Here is a 21390-nt window from a genome sequence, read left to right as displayed (position 1 = left end):
GTGGTGTGTGTGTGAGTGGCGGTTCAATCGTCAGAGATGGTCGAGAGCGGTTTCTTGACAATCTTTTGAGTTGGAGAATTACGCTCTTGATGATCGTCAGCCCTCTCCTCTCTGGCTCAGGATACGGGCGACTCGAATCTCGGAGTGCTCTTCTCATGGTGAGGTTATCATCGTGATGCTTCTATGACGGTGAGTGGTCCGTGCAGCTGTCAGATATAGAATCTTCAGGGTGAGATTGTGTGCATTCACACTGAAACGTCCTTTGAGCATCTCGTTCCATCTTCCGGAAATGGAAGTGAAACGTTGTGGACTTTACCCCTCATATCAGTACAGTTGTAGCGTAGTCATTGGTCGTGAAGAGCTCATAGAACATTGCAACGACGAGTTGGTCAATGGTTGTATCAGTGAGGCGTGACTCCTGACAGCATACTCTAGACGATTGGTTTCACCTTCCCTACCTTGCTATATGATATGATGTAGTACAGAAGGCCTTGACCTCATTGCCAGGTGTCGGTCCGTGACTTCCTCCGTTGCTAACAACCTGGCTGTGGCTGCTCACTGGTCGCCAGTGGCTGATTGCTCTCTCGAAGCAACAGTGCATGCATATGCCATTTTGTGGGAAAAAGCGAGTGCAAGTGACCCTGATAGTGTCGTCATAACTCACCGCTTCACGCTTTCAAGGTCGTGCCTCGCGGGTGTTACAGAGTCACAGAATTATTAATTACCTTGAATGGCAATAAACATGGGTGTAATAATGTGCTGGATCTAATGGGATGATTCTAGACCTCGCACACACTTTGACGTAGGTGGATGCAACGCAACTCATTCATTCACTCACTCTACTCGTACAGCTCACTCGACAAAGAAACAAACCGCTTTTCGGTTCAAATCCATTTCCTTGCATTTTGAAGTTGCTTTCCGACTTACCTCTCCACATTGATTGTTGAGTTTTGGAAAAGAAGCCGAGCTTTGCACTGCGACAAGAAAGGAAGAGAAGCAAAGTAAGCACACCAGTTCCCTGGTCACCAAAATTCATCAATCAATCACTTCCCTTTGTCCCTCCTTCACCGAGCTCGCTTCTCTTGATCCGGCCCGTGACATCTTCATCACGAACGTTCTTCTTGACTTCTGATTAAATATACCGATAGGCTAACGAAGACGTAACTTGCAGTCTTATCGTCACGACCGTTTCCACGCAACCAGGACACCTTTCCGTATATAGTCTGAAGTCATCAAGCACACCTTCAGTTCCCTTCTTCATTCGTTCTATTCCAACTCCAGTCAAATCCGCCCAACATGGACTCCATGCACCCAGACCCCGCTCCTGCGATCCCCCCTTCCCTTCCTGAGCTCAATGCTCAGATTGCGCGTCTCGAAGCTGCTCACAAGGCAAAGGGTCTTCCTCTCTCCGGTCGAATCATCCACGTCATGCACCATCTTCCCGTCGAAATCGTTCGAATAGTCCCCGCCGACTCCCTCGAAGCCAACGGGAGCAGCGTCTTGTCACCGCCCATGACTCCCGAGTTCAAGCCGGAGGATGTCGAAGCTACGGTCGAAAGCGTGGATGCTAAATGGAGGATCCACTCTAGAACTGCTCATCCCGCCCTTGTGTCCGGTATCAAGAGTCTCTCCGAAACACACGACCAAATCCTTGTCGCTTGGACCGGTGAGGTCCTTCTCCAGCCCGACACCAGATCCTCTCCCCAATTAGGTCGTCAGGCTACCTTGCCCTCGATAGCCGCCAACCTCCTTGCTCCCTTTTCAAGCTCCAACGAGCCCAACGACAACGTCCCCCCTCCCTCTACGGAAGGCCCCTTGATGGTGTTCGGCGGCGAGTTCAACGAGCAGGAGAAGAAGGAGGTCGAGACTGAGTTGGCAAGATTCACCGAGGTCGAGACCGATGTGGAGAAGGGCGGAAGGTTGAAGTACATTCCCGTCTTCCTCCCTCCAGATGTTAGCAAGGGACATTATGAGGGCTTCTGCAAAAAGAGTGAGTACCAAGGATTATTGTGTCCTGACCAGGGCATCGCTAAAGCAAATCTCAGCTCTTTGGCCGCTCTTCCACTACCTCCTCTGGCTCGACTCTACCGCCAACGTCCCCTCTCCCGACCCGTCATGGCTCGCATACCACAAAACCAACCAAATGTTTGCTCAACGTGTCGCCGAGGTGTACAAGCCCGGTGATTTGATCGTCTGTCACGACTACCACCTTCTTCTCGCACCCAAGATGATTCGAGAATCCTTGGGTCAAGTTTTCCACCCTAACGGCGGCTGGGGAACTGCCCACCCTTCACCTGCGCTTCACAACGAGAAGAGAAAGGGCTTCGACTGGGAGTCCAGCCAAGGGGCTACTCCCAACAGTGACAAGACTACCAAGTCGGAGAAGATCGGAGGAATGCTCAGCCATGTTGGTTCTGCTCTTGGACAACATCTGGGTGTTGGTGAACATGAACATGGTTCTCCCATCGAGGTCATGATTGGCATGTTCATGCACACCCCTTGGCCCAGCTCCGAAATCTTCAGGTGTCTCCCTAGTGAGTGGTATGGCACTGTACAGGTGTAAACAAACGCTAACAGAGCGCAGCTCGACGAGAGATCCTCGACGGTATGCTTGGAGCCAACCTCGTCTCCTTCCAGACCTACTCCTACTCTCGTCATTTCGTTTCTACCTGTATTCGAGTTTGCGGTTACGAGTCCACTACTGGCGGTATCGAAGCGAACGGCCAAGTCACCGCTGTCGGCTACTGTCCTATTGGTCTTGACGTCAAGCGAGTGCTTCACGAACGTGACCTTCCCGGTGTCATCCCCAAAATGGAGGCTCTCAAGCAGTTGTACAAAGGCAAGAAGATCATTGTCGGTCGCGAGAAGCTGGATGTCGCCAAGGGTGTTTACAACAAATTGCAAGCCTTCGAGAAGTTCTTGCAAGTATACCCCGAATGGAGAAACAAGGTTGTCTTGATTCAGGTTACCACTCCTGCTCTGTCGGAATCACCCAAGCTCGAGCGAATGACCGCAGAGCTGGTCAGCCACATCAATGGAACGTACGGAAGCTTGGATTTCACCCCTGTTCACCACTAGTGAGTATATCGGAATATCGTAATTTGCACAGCCCGCGTTGACCTTCTGTTTTCTTACAGCCACCAAGCCCTTGAGAAGGACGAGTACTTCGGTCTGTTGTCAGTTGCCGACCTCGCCCTCATCACATCTCTGAGAGATGGTATGAACACCACTTCAATGGAGTTCATCCTCTGCCAAGAGAAGACCTTCAAGTCTCCTCTCGTCTTGTCCGAATTCATGGGTACAGCTACCTCATTCGCGTCAGCTCTTCAAATCAACCCTCACGATCTCCTCGGTGTCGCCCATGCTATCAACAAGGGCCTTGCCATGAGCGAGGCTGAGAAGGAAGAGAGACACGCAAAGTCTTTGGAGGGTGTTCTCGGCCACACCAGTCATACTTGGGCTGCTACCATCTTGAAGCAATTGCTCGAGAATGTAGGTGGTGAGCACACCGCTCATCAGACTCCTGCGTTAGATGTGCAGAAGTTCGCGGCGGCGTACAAGGGTGCGAAGAAGAGATTATTGCTGTTCGACTACGATGTGAGTATGATTCGGTCTTGCAATTCAGACGCGGGTCCTGACAATATAATTCAATTCTTCTAGGGTACCCTTACTCCCATCGTCAAGGTTCCCGCCCATGCAGTCCCGACTGAGCGAACCAGACATGCCATTCAAACACTTGCCGATGACCCCAAGAACGTTGTGTACCTTATCTCAGGTCGAGACGGCGATTTCCTGGAACAACATTGGGGCCATGTCGAGAAGCTCGGTATGTCCGCGGAGCACGGTTCGTTCGTGAAGCAACCCGGAATGGAGGACTTTATCAACATGACAGAGGCTTTGGACATGAGCTGGATGAACGAGGTTGAGGAGATCTTCAAGTACTACACTGAGGTAAGTACCACAGACTAGGGGATATGTTCCGTGCTGATATTCGGGCTTGTAGAGAACAACAGGAAGTACTATCGAGGTCAAGAAGGCTTCGATCACTTGGCACTACAGAAATTCCGACCCCGACTTCGGGTAAGTCGCATCTGATTTGTCGGGCAAGGTGCAGCCGCTGATTCCCTTGGCCACTGCAGAGAGTTCCAGTGTAAGCAATGTCTCGATCTTTTGGAATCGTCTCTTGCGTCTAGAAGACCCATCGAGGGTGAGTTATAACGTACATCATGGATGCAGACAGACAATTGACGGATTGTTTAGTCCTCGTCGGCAAGAAGAACCTTGAGGTTCGACCTCTGGCTATCAACAAGGGAGAGATTGTCAAGCGATTGATGTATGAGAACCCTGATGCCGATCTCGTCTTCTGTGCTGGTGACGACAAGGTGAGTCAGGATACCTTTAGTGGGAAGAGCCCCATACTGATGTCTATGTTTCAGACCGACGAAGACATGTTCCGATCTCTCCGAACCGTATTCCCTCCCGGCGGAGTCCACGGCGACACACCTGTGATCATGAAACCTCCTGTGGCCGTGACTGCTGCGATGGATCCCGAGGAGGCAGAGGAGCTGCCGGACGTCGAGCTGCATATTCGACCTGAACAGATTTTCTCAACGACTGTCGGACCTCCTGCCAAGAAGACCTTGGCTGGATGGCACGTTACATGTCCAGAGGAGGTTGTGGAGGCGTTGGAGACTTTGCTCGAGGGCCAATAGGGAGACGGGGAGGATTGTTCTTGGAGGGAAATGAAGCAAGCTGTAGACCTTGTCTTAGATGGTTTTGAAAACGTGTGATTTGATTGAAAAGCACTACCATTTTGCATGTATATATGAATGATATCTGGTGCGCGGTCTGACACGCAGTGAAAACGGATTGTCTGATCTGATCATGGTACATTCGTTACAAGGGCTGTCCGCTGGTCTATGAAGGAAAACAGGTTCCAGTAGCTGATGATACTAGTCTGTTACTCCTCCCTTGCTCGCTTTCCCACTTCGGCCTCGGCACCACCACCCCCTGTACCAGGTAAGACCTCGATTTCCCCTGCAGAATTCCTACCAAATTGTAGTCCTTCCCTTACAGCTCTTTCGACGACCTCTCTCAATCTCTCATCAGGATCTGATCCGTCCAAAGCTGATTGTTCTAAGATACTCTGAGCTTCTGCGAGGAGGTACGAGGTTTGAGCAGTGGTATAGTTATCAAGTGCAAGTTGGGAGATTTGACCTTCTCCTCCGACGTCGTCGTCGGCTGAGTCTGAGGTTGTGGTCGTGTTTGTGGTAGTTGGTTGATCGGAAGAGGTGGGGTCGGATTCGGAGGCGGGGAGTAAGGATCGGAGATAGGTAGATATTTCAGGATGATCTTCTTCCAGTGAATCCGATGCCTGTACAGCGGAACGAAGCGATGATTAGTCCACTTGACGGGTGTTCGCCTTCTCCATGACCTGAGACATCTCCTGTCCCCGTCCGCATCGTACGTACGCCCTACAACCCACACGCACACGTCGGGGCTTGCCGCCGACGGCTGGTTGGGCACAACAGTCCGAATTGATCAAGGATAATCCGAACCTCGACCGACGCTACCAACTTCCCCCACGACCCACGGCCCACGCCTCACACTACACTCACCATCATTCCTTCCTCATTCTTCCATCCGGCGTCTGCACCACTCTGCACCAAGAACTGCGCCACCTCAAGAGACTCGACGACGAACAGGGGGGTATCGCCATCGTCATCGGGGATATTGGGGTTGCCGCCTACAGAGAGGAGATAGGTGAGGAGGGGGAGGTGGGCGTAAGAAGCTGCTGCGTGCCTGTGAAAGGGGATGTCAGCTTAATCTGTACACGATCATAGAGCCAGGAGACAAGTGATGAAGATGAAGTCATGCGGTCATTCGCTTGATCAGACACAAGGTCGATTGGGGAATCACACTCGGAGATGTGCACGTGATTCGATTCGTAACCTCATGTAGCTTTGAGGAGAGGGAACATCTACTTACATCGGCGTATAAGAGTTTGAATCCTTATCGTTCGGCGTCGCACCCTCATGCTCAATCAAGTACTATGAAACGCCCACCAACATCAGCTATACTACATCCCCGAGAAACACCGTTGCCACTCACTTGGACTCGCTCGAGATCACCATCCGAAGCTGCTACCCAGAGGTTTTTACCGGTAGAAGAGGGTTGGACCATTTCGTATGTTGTATATATTTACGTGTGTGTTTGGGGCTGTCGCGGTATTGTTATTTTCTACTGTATGATGTAGTAACGTAGGTGGTAATAAAGTCACTGGAGATGTTGTTAACTTGCATCGAAGGGGAACGCAAAAATCCACACTTCGAGTAGAAAGTGATGATGTCACGAGATCAATGGCTTAGAGCGTTGATGACGATGAACGCTGTAGGTGGTAACTTGGACAGAATACACTTGTGTTTGAACGACCTTCACCGAATCATCACCGTTTCTCGAAACATAGGCAGTAGAACCACCTAGTCGTACATACCAGAGCATCATCTCGCTCTTCGGGTTTACCGACATGCCTTCACAACTAATCACGCAAATCCGAACACTTGCCCAACCACCTTCCTCCTCCTCCCAACTCGATTCGGTCCGAAAACACATCGATGTCCAATTCTCAGACCTTGATGCGCTGCTCAAGCCGCCCCGAGGTGGTGTAGCTGGACCTTCGAAGAGACGAAAACGAAATCTGGAGGAAGAGATAGGATATTGGGAAGAGAAGGAGGCTCGAGCGAATATTGAGGTGAGCTAACCGCTTCCTACACTCTTCCTTTTTAAGTCATAGGCACGTTAGCTGATATCTTGCGGTGTATAGCTCGAGGAAACAAGTTCGATCTTACCCCCAAAGCTTGAAGAGACGCAGGAAAAGCTCCAAACTCTCTTGAGTTCGGCTCAAGGATTATCTTTGAAACGATACGAATTAGCGGACAAACTTGCCAATCTCGTCTCGGAACTGTCGTCCTCGAACGAACCGCAGCCGAAGCACCAACATGATGGTGGTGCCGAGGCCGAAGGTAGTGAGGAGAAAGGTGGAGAGGAACAACGTGCCGAAAAGACGGTGTTGGAGCAGATGGAGGAGATGCAAGTTGAGTTGGGGAGATTGGAAGCTGGTTTAGCGTGGGCGAGAGCTTTGGAGCAGGTTGTCACCCTCAGGTGAGCCCACTTAGCAGTTCTGACATGACAACGGGAAAGACACTGATGCCTCTCGCTATTTGGGGAAATAGCGAAGCGACACTCAGCACGACGAATCATAAGCCGTCCCCCCTCGCCGCTTTACCGCATTACAGACGACTCAACGACTTTGTCTCACAGCTTGAAGACGCTTTACCGAGCGAGATGGCGCTGGTCAAAGTCGTTCGTGATGTTAGAGAACAAACATGGACAGGGTTGAAGGAAGTCATGTCACAGTGAGCCCCGACCTGCTTCCTATATCACTCACGTCGAGATGTTGCTGACTGCTCTGGCTTTTGTTCGTAGAAACCTGTCGAAAGCTTGTGACACGATCGGATGGCCTAGAAAGGTGGTCTATGAGACTGTCACAGTGGAAGCCAGACGAGCTTTTGAACGATCGTTCCAAGATCTGTTGATCCTTCAAGCTGAGTAAGTGCACTGCTGCGATCCTGTTCAGTCATTACTGTCGTATCTAGAAGACACCAGAACTGATCTCATTCTCACAGAGGGGAAGATCTGCATGGCCAAGAGAGACCCCCACATTGGTCTGCGGGTAAAGGACTTTATCCCATACAGGCTATGGTACAGCCCATAGCGTTGAGATTTAGATATCATTTCCAGGGATCCAAGGGAACCAATCGAGTTGACAAGGTGAGTTCTCTACGACCAGACCTGCTGGTGTCCGTACACACGAACTGACCCATGCGTTCTGCCCCCAAGCCTGAGTGGGCTTTCGCCAACATCCTTGACCAAATCTACGAGCATCAAACATTCATCACCACCTATCTACAACCCCTCTCTGCGAAGGCGGGCTACGACTCAATCGACATCCGATCCGAATTCACTATGCTTCTATTCCCCATCCTCCTTTCGCTCTTGCGTTCTCGAATACCGCATTTGCTAGATCATCCTGCTTTGCTGGCACATACTATTTACCAAACGGTGGTATTTGACGAAGCGGTGAAAGAGGGTGGATTTGATTTGGACGGAGTGTCGATATTTGAAGGTAGAGAATCAGGTGTCTGGGAGGGATTGACGGGAGTCGTACTGCGAGAAGAAGATTGGTTCACGAGATGGGTCGCAGGGGAGAAGAAGTGTAAGTGCTGCACAGGGCCTGTCTGTATCGGAGAGAGGCATAGCAACGTTGCTTACATATCAATCTGCGCCTTAGTCGCGGATAGTCAGTTCAACGAGATCATCTCCTCTTCCGACGCATGGACGATCAGCGACGAGGTACCAGAGGGCGAAGAGGGTCAAGCGTCCGGATTGCGACCGACCATCAGTGCCAGACGAGTCAAGGCTCTCATCGAGCAGATCATTGGTGGGTTCTCAATACAACACTACTGCAAACCACTTGTCTCACGTCCCACGCCAGTATTGATGATCTTTACGCTCAGACCGATACGCTCCACTCCCTGAACTGGAGTACAAGCTCCCCTTCCTGCTCTCTATCCAACTACCAATCCTCACAGCGTACCATCTTCGCATCTCTAGCTCACTCGACGCATTCGAGAGTCTTTCTTCGGCGTTCGTGCGAGCTGTTCCTGGTGCTTTGTCAGGAAATACAAGGAGCGGGATACATATTGATCAAACGAAATTGACAAGTGGGAAAGCGGGTCTGGAGAGATTACTAAAAGCCTGGTTGAGTGGCAAGTGGTTAGATGAAGGAATGCGCAAATGGGCGGATGACTTGGTGAGTTGGCGTGTCGTGTTTGTGATACGCAAAACGAATCAAGATCGACATTGTCCATCAATCAGTATGGGACGGACATTGAGCTGATTCATCCTTACGTTCGTTCGATCAGTTCTTCGTGGAGATGTCAAGTGATCTCAAAGCTGCCACTTCACTGAAATACAAGTTCGCAAGCGATCCTCTCCTACCACAAGCTATCAAGTTCTCTTCTCCCGTAGGAGATGCCGATACGACCGTCTCGTTGTTCGACGTGTTGATTGACCGATATGATATCCTGTGTAATCGGACGGAAGAGATGGTAGTCAGATTGGTAACTGTGGAAGTTGAGAATGATCTGAAATTACATCTGACGAGGTGAGTATTTTGGACGTCATTCTCCTTTTACGTCAAGACATCGAGAGAAGGAGGGAGAAGAAACGTAGCTGATTAATTGTCTGGTGAATAGACGATGGGACAATAACGAACGTGTCGAACCTTCGTCCCAACTCCTCTCCTCCTTGACGACTTACACTTCACATCTCACCCTGATCACTTCAATCCTCCCTCGGATCGTTGTATCGAGGATATATCGTAAGATTGTCCAACATATCTCAAACCATATACTCCAACGTGGCGTATATGCTGGATGGTCCAAATTCTCCCAAATGGGCGGGAAAGACCTAAGTGAAGAAGTTGAAGAATGGAAAGATATTTCGAGAAGAGTGTTGGGCTCCACCTCCAGCTCTAGTACAAATATTGACAATGGAGGAGGAGGAGGAGGATTGGTGATTGATACGGATGTACAGTGGAGACGATTAGAAGGAATTGCGAAGATACTTGCTTTACCTTCGTCTGACGAAGAGGAAGGAGGAGGGGGAGGACCGACATTCACTCAAGCTATGGGTGTAGCTTGGTCCGATAGTGGGAGCGAAGCGAGACGATCGTTCTTGAATAGAGTCGGAGTAGATATTGGGGACGAAGAGCTGATAGCGGTTTTGAGAAGAAGGGTGGAATGTTGGCGATGAAGTGTGTTTTAGATAGACGACGGACGGTGGATGGATTTCTATATGGACGGTATGTAGATACAGATGCAGATGCATTTGACGAAGCTCGGCTGTCCTCAGAGAAGGAGTTAAGCGAAGACTCCCGACTCTTTTCCGAGTTAGTAGGAATGAATTGGCACTCAGAGATGTACTTGTCTGATTGCTCATGCATGTTATGATTCCACCTTGATGCCTTTGACGATGAATGCTTGCTCGTTGCTCCTCTATATATCATATCTTCCCTCTCCACGCCGAAGTTGTAGATCAACACTCTCTTCCACACTCAGCTCAGCTAATACCTCCCTCCTCTCATTGGCGGAGGCGCACCATATCTCCTCTCAGCTGTCATCCAGAAAAACAATTAGCTGCGGATTACCCTCCCGGAATCAAGTTAATCAAACGGTAGTCAACACTCACGCTCAGGATATCCTCGGCCCATATGAGCCGGAGGAGGAGGTGCGTATCCACCTCCGCCTCCTCCCCCTGGCGGGGTTGGTATACCAGTCCCGGCTGGGGTGATGTTGCTGAATAGCGACAAAATGTCGTCCGGACGGAAGATGGGACCTGCACGAAAAGAGTGTCGAAACGTTAGCGATAAGAATTCATCTGAACCACCTGATTTCAAAGTGGTTTCTTCGCGACAAAACTAGGAGATACGAGTGTAAAGTACGAGTGTAGCGAGACTCACCATCAAACGCTCTAGCAGTTGGCAAGTTCCCGATGAACCAAACCAACGGTTTCCCGACCCCACTTCTATCCCTCTCGATTCCACCAACAGGTGGGAGAGGTCCGCCCACACCTAGATGTACAGGTGGTGGCGGAGGTAATGACGATCTATCATCTCTTCGTCCTCCCATATGAACCGGAGGTGGCGCTGGAGGAGCATGTGGAAGTGGTAATGGTGATCTATCTCTTCCATGAGGAGGAGGATGACTGAATCGTCCACTACTTTGTCTGTCTCCAACTCCAGGTCCGCCAGGTCCGGAAGATTGAGGAGGATATCGTCTCCCTGGCGGTCCGGCAGGAGGCGAATTGGCTCTATATCTCTTTGGAGATCGTGAAGCGTGATCGATGGACAGGCGTCGACCTTGTCCTTGTCGAGGAGAATCGTGTGGTGCAGGTCGTTTATAGCCATTAGGCGAATGGACTCCCCCATTACTAGATGTAGGTGGCACGGGAGGTAGACCGTGTGCCTGAGTATGAACTGGCGGTGCTGAAGCGGAAGGAGGAGGAGCAGCTCTTGATCGTTGACCAATTGATCCGAATCCCAAATCTCGAATAGCGATTTGATCGATCCCATTATACGTATATCTTTGCGCAAACCTCTTCAATGGGGAATCATTCGGGAACACTTCGACGAATCGCGATTCGAGCTTGTGTACAGCTGCCAAATCGCCATAGGTGTATTCGTATCGAGCCCATGTGTCCCATAGCGGTCGGGACTTCTCTGCGGGAATCTTAACAGCTGATCGCTCGAAGAGAGCTCGCGCGTCTGTGAGGAGGGGTCAGCGAATGCCGAGAAACACATTCTAAGATGGCACTCGACCAGATGTATACACTGCAGAACTCACTGTTATCGTCGTTGACAGAAAGGAGGAACTGAAGATATCGAACCACATAATCCACATCCTCTGAGAAGAGCTTGAAACCCAACTCGAAGATCCGAATAGCGACGGCTGAATCCTTGTTCGAATGGTACTCCATCATCGCTAAGCACGACATAATTTAGTTGGGCATTGGCAGACAGAGGCACTACTGCAAGAGCATAGCTCACCAGAAGCTTCGAAAGTGTGCCATGTCACATGGGGCGATTTTCTTGACTTGCCGAATACCCCTCGAGCAGCTTTGATACCCTGTAATTCTTACGTTTTAGCATACATTGTTATCGGTCGAACGACGCATGCACTCACCTCTGCTCGCCTTGCGAAGCGCATGTACATGTTCCAGACGACACTCAAGCCAACTTGCAGCTCTTCAACTTCTTTACCCCTTCTCTCTGCCACAAGTTTGCCTCTCGCCTCTCTCTCCTCGACTAATCGAGCAACCTCGCTCGACTCCCCATTCATATCCACATCATCACCACTGTTTGTGTTCGATCCCGGAATCTCCGGTCCACGTGCGATCTCGACTTCGTTAGCGATGGTTTTCTTAAGTTCGTTGATCTCGGGATTGAGTCGGTCGATTAGGGAGGTGAAAAGGGTGTGACATTCAGCGTGGTTCTTGCGATCTTCTTCAAGTTCAGCAAGGGAGAAGGTAAGCAGGAAGCTGTTCGACGAATCGTTAGTTCGACCCAAGTGGAACTGCTCCAAAGAGAATGAGACTCACCTCTTTGAACAAGCTTGCACACCCGCTTTGAGTACGTCTGCCGCTTCATCCTTCTTGCCCAGTTTGAGATAGTAGTTGGACGCGTAGTGCCTGAGAAGGGGTGTTAGGCGTGATCCCAGTCTCACACTAAACCTAGGCTACTCACCAAAGCTCTGGGAAATGTCTCATCTCCGCCAGACATTTCCTCAACGCATAACCAATTCTTTGACCTAGCACCTCCTCATCCTCAATGACCAAGGGATTCCCTTCCTCCCATTTCAGGTACGCCTTCCAAGCTGCCACTGTCGCTCGTTCGTTATCAGCGAAAGTTGGGTTGGGAGGTAATATTGGTTTGGGTAACGGATCGGTCAATGCTCGCAACTCCCGAAGCGCAGTACGAGCTGTCATGTAAGCCGGAGAACGTTCTGCGAGGAATTTCTTCGCGGTAAGCTTGTTGAGAGAGGACTCGAAACCGTCGTAGGCTTTCCAGAGGGCCTCGACGTTGTCAAGAGGGATACAAACGGCTCGTTGGTAGAGTTTTCGGAGATTGTCGTCTCGAGCTTGTGTCTCCCATTGGTTCTTCGCCTACAACAAGGCAGAGAGGTCAGTCAGTACACATATGATCAAAAGGTCAGAGAAAACGTACAGGTGTTTCCGCGACAAACTTGATATATTCATCCCAAATCTCCCCACTCTCTCGGTCGAAACCACACTCCTTCAACGCAAACTCATATGCCTTGGTGATGGTATTTCTCACGACATCAGGATTAGGAGTCGCTTCTGTGATGGGATTTTGGCGACGGATATAATGCAAGTATGCCTCTGCAAATACAAATGGATATCAGAATTAGGAGCACAATTTGTGGGTATGTCCGCTCACTCCATATGCTGACATCAGCAGCAGCTGTGACACCTCCCGACGGGCCCTTGAGAGCTCTTGCGAAAAGACCTTCCACCTGAGGGAAATTAGACAGTGCAAGTTCGAGGTTGATGAGCGCCAGCAGCGGTTGCACCTGCATGCAGAACCGTTAGTTCTATCAATTTTGTAACCGCTATATGTGAAAACTCACCGCTGTCGGGTTGTCTTGTGCCAGAGCATCATACCATGCTCTAGCATCGTTGATTTCTGTCTTTTGGATCGACCAGTTGAACCCAGCGAGTAAGAACGCAGAGTTGTGAGGGTCTGCATGACATCGGGGCCGAATCAGCATTGCCAATCTCGTGACTGGGAAGACAACGCACCATTTTGTAACCCTCTAATCAGGTCTGGGTTGGCAATAACACTAGGAGATGATTCTGTCAAACCTTCCGGGAGAGGGATATCCAATTTTACCGCCGACGAGACAGAAGGGGCATAGGGCGCCTGTTGCTCGGATACAGTCGTAGGAAGTGGAGTAGATACAGGCGCTTGTACACCATGTCCATCTTGGATCTGTTGTTCCGTAGTTGTCGACGGAAGATTGTTCTCGGGATTCATCGCTGCTTCCACTATGTTCTCCGCTGTCGGTTCTTCCACATCCACTACTATCTCGCTCGTATCTTCCTCCACTTCTGTTTCTGCTTGTACGTCATGTGCTGGCTCGCTAACTTCGGCAGGGAGGACGGGGTTGTTTAGATCTGCTTCGACAGCCGCGAGCAGTTGTGAAGCTTCTTCTGCTGTCTTGGAGGTTTCTGCGGGTGCAGGTGCGGGAGTCGATGCTGCTGCTTGCACGGTAGCTACGTCGGAGGTGGTGGTGGAAGCAGAAGGGATGGACGATGAACTGGGCTGTACTTCTTGTTGTTCTTGATGCTCATGCGAAGCGGATGACGGTGTCGGAGCAGGTGGTATAGCAGATTCAAGTACATTCTCTATTGCTTCTGCATTCTCCAACAATGCATCTTCTGCATCAGCACTATCTTGTGCATCACTTGCACTTGCACTTGCTGCCGCGGCCTCTGCCGTTACATCTTGTTCAGAAGCCATCACAGCCAGAGCTGTATCTGCCAGATCACCCTCGATGTCGGTGAGGTTTTGCAACTGCTGGACAATAGCGGATGGGTCGGTTGAGGATTGGTCGGGAGTAGGAGCGGGAGCGGGGCCGGACATTGTGCGGGACCAGATGGAAGGATGTGCCTGTGTTGCTTTCTCGGCGGATGAAGTCAGGTTCGTGTCAAGACAAGAAGGACATCCATTCGATCCTTGCGAACGTGAAGAAGAAAGAAGAAACAAAGCTGAGATGAGCGAGATTTGTCTTGTAGATTGGCTGAGCTGACGTCGCGACTTGAGTTACCTTGTCGGCGGAGAGGCCCGCTTAACTCGATAGGCAGCTGTGGCGCCGTCAAAAGGCAGAATAGATACTACGATCACTTAAATACGAAGCTACAGTGGAATCGCCTATGCATTTGTAGGCACTTTGATCTGTATCACGGGATCCACCGGTTGATAGCTCGCGAAAATCATTAAGGGGAGCAAACGCTGCGCTAGATTCAGCGCTCTTTGTTCGTACCAGTTCGACCAACGACCGAAACAGAAAAACACTGTCGCGACGCCTTTACTTCAGCAATTGAAGCAAAAGTACATAGGCTGAATGGACGAAATATATCCTTGAAGCGACAGGCATTGCTCCATGAACATGACGAAAGTGTGCTTCTATAACTAAATACACATGAAACTAAAGAAGATCATCGACAAACCGACTGTGACAAGGCGCGAAAAGACAAAAAAAGATTGTCGAAACAAAACAAATGGGGCCCAACTGGGAATTGAACCCAGACTACGTCCAAATTGTATCCAATCGGGGGTCTGAATTCCCGAAGGACGCGTGCGACGATTACACTATTAGGCCGATTGCACTGAGAAAATTTTCATTTAACCTGAGATATGACCAGCAATTCTGTTAGGGTCGCATACCCGACTCTCTGTGTCAGGTCAACTCTTTCATGTCATGACATTGACTTTGCCGAATATTTAGGTCATCGGCATCTGTGCCTCTTCAAACATAGGTTGGTAGCTTACGACACACAGTGGGGTTCCCGTTCCCACAAATCTATTCCTGACCAAATGTTGTGAGTGCTACTCTCGATCATGAGTCATTGAGCGTTCTCGACCTCCCCTCACCCTATTCATGTCGTAAGAATAAGAAAACGATGCTCCTGGTTTGTCACCCAGCCCCATCCCAAATGGGGGCGGGGCTTCGAGCGCATACCGATCTGATGCCTCGTTTGCCTGTCTGCCTGCCTCTAACATAATCGATTGGTGAAGTGTAGTGCGTTTGCTGGTATTGGATTAAGCTCCACCCGGTCATATCCGGTCGACTAGCAGTCAGAAGCAAAGGCCGAGATGGACGACGAGTGTCCGTCGGCTTGTTGTCGTCGTATTCTCTACGTCGCCCGGACAGCGGAGTCGTGCTTGTTCTTGCATCTCGATCAAGGGGAAACGGCCGTAGCGGAGCTGTCGTCTACGATCTCATCGGTATCTGTGGTGAGACGGTAATTCAAGTGATGATCACGATGCCTTGCGATTGGTAGACATACAGTACGAGTACTGATTGATGGCTATTAAAAGCATACATTCCTATTGGATCTAGTACGATTTAAGCTACAAACCGCATGACGTCGGCAATCGACCCTTTGACATTTTACCCTAGATTTAGACCATCGTGGGTTTTTAGTGCAGTCGCAGCAAAACAAGAAACGTGAAGAAGAACAGCATCAATCGTTTTCAAGCTAAAATCAGACCATCTACTAAAACCAGCTGCTGCGCTCGACATCATACTACACATCGTCATCATCATCAGCAGGTCTTTTGAGAAACAAGTGTGTTCGTCTGTACCTTCAAGCACCAAGCACCAAGCACCACGAAAGCAAGGCAAGGGCACGAAAGCCAAAAGTCAGAGTTTATACTATACCATAAGGATTATACCCGGAACACCGGTGCACGCATACCACTCACACTGTAGATAACAAACGTCGTAATTTGACTTTTTATTATTATTATTATTTATCATTATTATTATACACTGCTGGTTGGCGCACACAAGAAATAATAATAGGGCGCCGATCATCCCTTCCCCCTTCCCGTCCATCGACCCACGACCACGAACACCGACCACCGAAAGACGTTTGCGTTCCATCCCATTTACATCAAATCGACATACAGTACATCGATAATCTCCTCATCATCTCACTGTCTCCTATATCCCAACATCACATTGCATTGCGTTGCACTCGGGCTCGACCTTGACAAGAAACCGAAGCAACCGGGAAGAAGGGAGGAAGACCGGAACAAGAACATTAGATCTGTTGATAACATACTACTTGGCACCAAGACAGCAAAATAATAAAAACCGCATCGCATCGGTCACGAGATTCCATTACCGCAGGCTTGACTCGACCACACCACTGTCTACGCCATCCACCATCTATCTTCCATCGCATCGTCTTTCATCGCCTCGGCTTCCTTTGTTCCTTTGTCGAGAAGGTATCCTATATCCTTTGAGGATATCGGTGTTCGCAAGCATAGAATAGTTTAGGATACGTGAGAAGGAAGTTGCAAGTAGTGGTGAGTCATTTCGGTCGCTGTTGATCGTCTCGGCGTGATTTGTGCGTTTCAGCTGCGCAAGTGACACAGACGCTCCCCATACGTCACTGTTCCTTCCAGACCACGTCGGTCGATCATTCAAAATTCCAATCCTGTCCATGCTACAGCTCGCCATCCTCAAAATCATATGTCAACATATCCAGATTCAGATCATCATCAGCTGACTCCTCGTTGCTTTCTTTGCTTTCCAGCTTCATCGGACCATCGGTCAACGGAACCTCACACCATGCCATCCATATTCAACAAGGTTCGGAGAGCGTCCGAGAACGTCGCTACCACCAACGGCGGTCACGAAGATCCAGCATTCCGTCAGAAAAGATTATCCGTCGATTCCCCGTCCCCTACAACACCCCCTCAACCCAACAGCGGAGGAAAGTTGAAAGCATTGTTTGGAGGCGGGAACAACAGCAAGAACTCGTCAACTGGAGATGCTGACAAGAGGAGAGAATCACTGAAGAAGAAATTGACATCGCCCTCATCCTTCTTCAGATCGTCAGTCGACTTGTCATCACCTACCAAAGCTACTCGCAAACCATCCCAAGGCAACATTCAGACCACTCCTTCGCCCCCGGACTCGGCCGCCTTGGCCAGATATACGGATCCCGCACCTCGCCGATCTAGCACTTCCAATCAATTTACATCTCCGACCTTGTTCCCTGACAACTTTACTTTGTCGCAGACCGCTTCGCCGGAGAGTCAGCCGAATGGTTCAAGCGGAAGAAGAGGATCAATTACATGGGAACCATCATATCCGCTCGAGGTCCCCGATGATCAATATGCGGATATCCCACCTGACGGACATGCGGCGGCACTCGCAAATGGTATCAGCAAACCTGTCAATGCTACACCGGCATTAGCTAACGAGAACGCTCGTCGACGATCTTCAGATTTGACCGATAACCTCTCGTCGTGGCCAGCATTGCGGCCGATCTCCACGCAGAAGATATCGACTCCGCCCAGATCGCAGGTCGACCTTCCCACTCCACCGCCCTCCGCCGTGGCACCTGCAAAAATCCCCTCACCTGTTTCCCCGACAACCGTTTCTTCGGACGGGAGTCGACGCAGAAAACCATCCCTAAGCTTGAACACCTCCGATGCGATCTTGACGCCACCACTCACTGAGAGAGATGAGCCGAAGTTGCCCACAGTATCACAACCGGAAACGCCAAAGACGATCAAAGCACAGCCCAGCTCCGCAATCGCAAGACCAAATTTCATCCCACTCAATGACAGTGTCCCATCCACTCCCACACCTTCGACACCCACATCACCTCCAACACGCCCCCGTCCTCATCCTCCTTCGCGAAAGACTACCCTCATTCATAGTCCGCCGATGCCACAGCCCATCAAGAATCTCCCCACGATGTCTGGTTGGCCGGGTTATCAAGAGGCGTCGGGGAGCACAACGCCTATTTGGGGAGCATTGGCTCGAGAAGGGGGACCGAGGACACCGGGATTTGGAGGATCCAGCACACCCAGTGGACAAAGAACACCGGGTGCATCCTCTGGCTTCCCGTTCGCACTGCCTGCTGTGAATACTCCTTCAGGTAAGGGAAAGGAGAGGAATTTCTTGACCGAGGAGGAGCTCAGAAAAGCGAAGCGACATATGGTGTGTCCATCTCCCCGCACGTATTGATGCAATTGCTTACATTGTTGCAGCCTGTTATGCTTCGTCAACCTTCCAATCTTCCGACAAATCACGACGATGGTGGCGACGCCGGGGACGACGACGACGAGGATTCTGAGACCGAGTTAGAAGGGGGAGGATCTGACGATGATTCAGAGGGAGAGACGGAGACTGAGAGAAGAGCATCCGCCCCCACCTCGAAAGGTCCCATGGGTCTGTTCTCGAAGAAAGGAAAGGGCAAGACTTCATCGAGCCAGGTGTCACGGATGGCCAAGAGCGCAACACATGAGGAAGAAGGTGAGCCAACTGAGTTGGACCTGACATGTCGGTATGCACAAAGCTGATAGCATACACGCGCAGATGCTGCCCCCGGACCATCCAATGGCACTGCACCTTTGGCAGACCGACGAAACGTAAACTTTCCTCGACTTGCCAACATCCCTCCTACCTCACCTGCATCCGTCATTGTCCCCAAAGCGAACGGCAAGTCAGTATGGTCCTTGCAGACCCCTTCTGAGAAGCGAGTTCAGAACTCCTGGGCACAATTCGGTCCAGAAACGCCTCGTATGACTCCTGTGGCTTCGCCGATCGCGTCCGCGGCGTTGCGATCAGAATCGTTTGCTTCACCAAGCCGTGGGACGTTAAGCAGAAACGAGTCGTCTTATGGCTCGACAGCCCCGACTTCGGTGAACAGCTCAGGCTACTTTGATTCTCACCCATCGTCGTCGCAAGCAAGTCTTGGGACGAGCCAAATGGCGGATGAACCGAAACTGGCCAGAGGATCTGGTGGTCAAGAATTGGTTAGCAGTGGAAACATGGTGGGACTGGGCATTGCTCACGACATACACATCCCATCCTCCGAACCCGTCGATGAAGGATTTGTTGCGGACGAAGCAGATGGGAGCGATGACGGGAGTGATGAAACGAATGAAGGGTCGATGGAAGCGGGCACGTCGTCCCTAGGTCATGACGGAGTCTCGGAGGATGTGCAACCTGGAGATCAATTACCCGCGACATCTGTCCCATCGACCTCTGTGACAAAGCCAAAACCTGTCTCTCGTCCCTCGCTATACAGTCAGGTCTCTCGATCAATGGTCAACCTGTCAACCTCAAGACCACAGACCGAGGAAGTGGACGAAGCGGAAGCGACCTCAGGTGCGACAGAAAGAGTATCCGCCAAACCGAGATTAGAGACAGTTCGATCCGGCGAGAAAGTCCCGTCCCATATTGATCTTCCTCCCCGCACACCTCTTACTGGAACGACCGCCGTGCCGGCAACACCAGGGTGGGCGAAGCCGCCACCTACTCCTGCGGCAGGTCTGAACGGGTTCAACTTCTGGGGCAAGCAAGAGAAACCGAAAGAGCTGAAGAGGAGAAGATCAGCAGACGATTTGATGGTAGCACCACCGCAGTATGAGCCACCGTTCCCTGGTACAGTCATTCCTAGGCCAAGAGATGAGGAAGGCCGGGAGAAATTACCAAAGTATTGGTGTGCTGTGAGTATAGAACCTTCACAAAGGTGTAATGACAGTACTGAGTTATCCTTGATTGTTTAGGTACACATCGAGGGTCTTTTGCCCCGGAAGATGGAGTTCTCGTCTCCCGGCGTTCAATCGAGAGACCGAAGCTGGAAGAAACTTTACTTCATCCTTGATGGTACTTGTCTCAACGTGTACAAGTTCGATCCCCACCGATTCCCACTCAAGAGCGATGGGCCGATCCCTTCCATAGCAGAAGACGACGCAGAAGAGTTCTTGCATGTCCACCTCCCCGGGGACAGAAGGCCTTCGGTGTCTAGTGTCAATTCAAGTTCGGGGACGAGACGACCGTCGGTCGTCGAGGGAAGACGTCCTTCGATTCCCGGTCCAGCCGACGGTCCCCGAAGAGGTTCCGTTGGTGAATCGTTCCTTCATGCTGGAGGAAGGCGGGGTTCATCAGCGTCAAATGCTGGTAGCTCTTCGACCGCTGATCGCCGAGGATCGGAGTCAAGTGCTGTCGGTAGCGGGGCTTACCGACGAAGTTCGCTTTCCACAGTAACAAACTCCAACGGATCGACAACCACTGGCAGCGATGTTAAAGATCCGGCCCTTTTCCCTTCACCGAACAAGTCTGGAACTGCTCGACGTGGATCGAGTTCTACGGGTGTCACGGCGACAACCAACGCGAGCAGCCATACCGCAACGCCATTGTCGAGTCATTTCCAACACAATGCGTTGGTCAAGCAATACACCTTACAGCATGCGGAGAGTGGTCTGGCCGCAGATTACGTGAAGAGGAAGAATGTGGTCAGGGTGAGAGCTGAAGGAGAACAGTTCTTGTTGCAGACTGAGAATGCACAAGAGGTCGTTCAATGGATCGAAGTGAGTAAAGGAGCTGAAAAAGCAGCACGGTCAAGTATGACAACGCACGGCTGGTACCGACGTAGTGCATAGACATGGACAAAATGCTGACTACTTCCACTTCTTAGGCCTTCCAAGCAGCTACGAACGTAGCGTTGGATCTTGACGAACGACCTATGCCGAAAATTATCACACTCCCTAGAAGGAGGAGAAGGAGACCTGCCGGTGCGAATGCACAAGGTGCGCAAAGTGCTACTGTCACTGCCAACGGTACCAGTACGAGTGCCAATAATGCCTCTGCGGTTGTGCCAGGTGCGAATGATACGCCTGAAGGAAATGCGAGAGTTGTCGCTGCGGCCGAGGCAGCGGAGAGGGAACGAGAAAGAATGTTGGCGGAGGATCAAGCGGCAGAACCGGTGAACTAGTGCTGTAATAGGTCAAGGCCAGTTGGACAGTCCAATCGAGATGATCGAATTGTATGTAGTTGAGTGACCTATGACTCATGATCATGAGGGTGATATCTTTGTATAATGAAAGGGAAGGATAGGATAGGACTGGGACTAGGACTAGGATGCATGGGATCTAATCTTGGTATGGTGTGATTATACGAATGACGTTCAAAGTGACTTTTGTTACGGGTAATTGTT

At 50.7% G+C, this 21390-nt stretch overlaps 5 protein-coding genes across 5 annotated transcripts; 3 read left to right on the top strand and 2 right to left on the bottom strand.

The window, feature by feature from the left end:
• Positions 1 to 1296: 1296 nt before the first annotated feature.
• On the top strand, positions 1297 to 4712 carry CI109_100324 (trehalose-phosphatase; the record flags this gene model as incomplete). The annotated part of the gene is made up of 9 exons (XM_032003011.1): positions 1297 to 1990; positions 2046 to 2534; positions 2585 to 3077; positions 3138 to 3597; positions 3661 to 3951; positions 4004 to 4080; positions 4140 to 4207; positions 4261 to 4382; positions 4437 to 4712. The coding sequence occupies 9 exons, from the start codon at positions 1297 to 1299 to the stop codon at positions 4710 to 4712; spliced, it is 2970 nt and encodes a 989-aa protein (XP_031862818.1).
• A 248-nt stretch (positions 4713 to 4960) lies between these two features.
• CI109_100323 (uncharacterized protein) lies at positions 4961 to 6183 on the bottom strand (the record flags this gene model as incomplete). Its single annotated transcript, XM_032003012.1, has 4 exons — positions 4961 to 5374; positions 5619 to 5802; positions 5989 to 6050; positions 6112 to 6183. 4 exons carry the CDS (start codon positions 6181 to 6183, stop codon positions 4961 to 4963), a joined length of 732 nt encoding a protein of 243 aa, XP_031862819.1.
• A 343-nt stretch (positions 6184 to 6526) lies between these two features.
• Positions 6527 to 9876, top strand: CI109_100322 (uncharacterized protein; the record flags this gene model as incomplete). The annotated part of the gene is made up of 10 exons (XM_032003013.1): positions 6527 to 6751; positions 6824 to 7161; positions 7233 to 7415; positions 7486 to 7608; positions 7686 to 7830; positions 7900 to 8275; positions 8351 to 8500; positions 8577 to 8872; positions 8985 to 9226; positions 9318 to 9876. The coding sequence occupies 10 exons, from the start codon at positions 6527 to 6529 to the stop codon at positions 9874 to 9876; spliced, it is 2637 nt and encodes an 878-aa protein (XP_031862820.1).
• A 310-nt stretch (positions 9877 to 10186) lies between these two features.
• On the bottom strand, positions 10187 to 14284 carry CI109_100321 (uncharacterized protein; the record flags this gene model as incomplete). Its single annotated transcript, XM_032003014.1, has 12 exons — positions 10187 to 10236; positions 10312 to 10458; positions 10583 to 11386; positions 11466 to 11603; positions 11669 to 11747; positions 11805 to 12159; positions 12220 to 12309; positions 12365 to 12783; positions 12845 to 13020; positions 13079 to 13211; positions 13269 to 13381; positions 13441 to 14284. The coding sequence occupies 12 exons, from the start codon at positions 14282 to 14284 to the stop codon at positions 10187 to 10189; spliced, it is 3348 nt and encodes a 1115-aa protein (XP_031862821.1).
• A 2719-nt stretch (positions 14285 to 17003) lies between these two features.
• Positions 17004 to 21168, top strand: CI109_100320 (uncharacterized protein; the record flags this gene model as incomplete). Its single annotated transcript, XM_065966754.1, has 5 exons — positions 17004 to 18386; positions 18437 to 18701; positions 18882 to 19900; positions 19961 to 20764; positions 20872 to 21168. 5 exons carry the CDS (start codon positions 17004 to 17006, stop codon positions 21166 to 21168), a joined length of 3768 nt encoding a protein of 1255 aa, XP_065822826.1.
• Between the last annotated feature and the right edge of the window lie 222 nt (positions 21169 to 21390).

This window comes from Kwoniella shandongensis, chromosome 1 (assembly GCF_008629635.2).
Source record: "Kwoniella shandongensis chromosome 1, complete sequence".
NCBI lineage: Eukaryota > Fungi > Basidiomycota > Tremellomycetes > Tremellales > Cryptococcaceae > Kwoniella > Kwoniella shandongensis.
The sequence above is the reverse complement of the archived record's forward strand: the minus strand, read 5'-3'. Positions and strand labels throughout refer to the sequence as shown.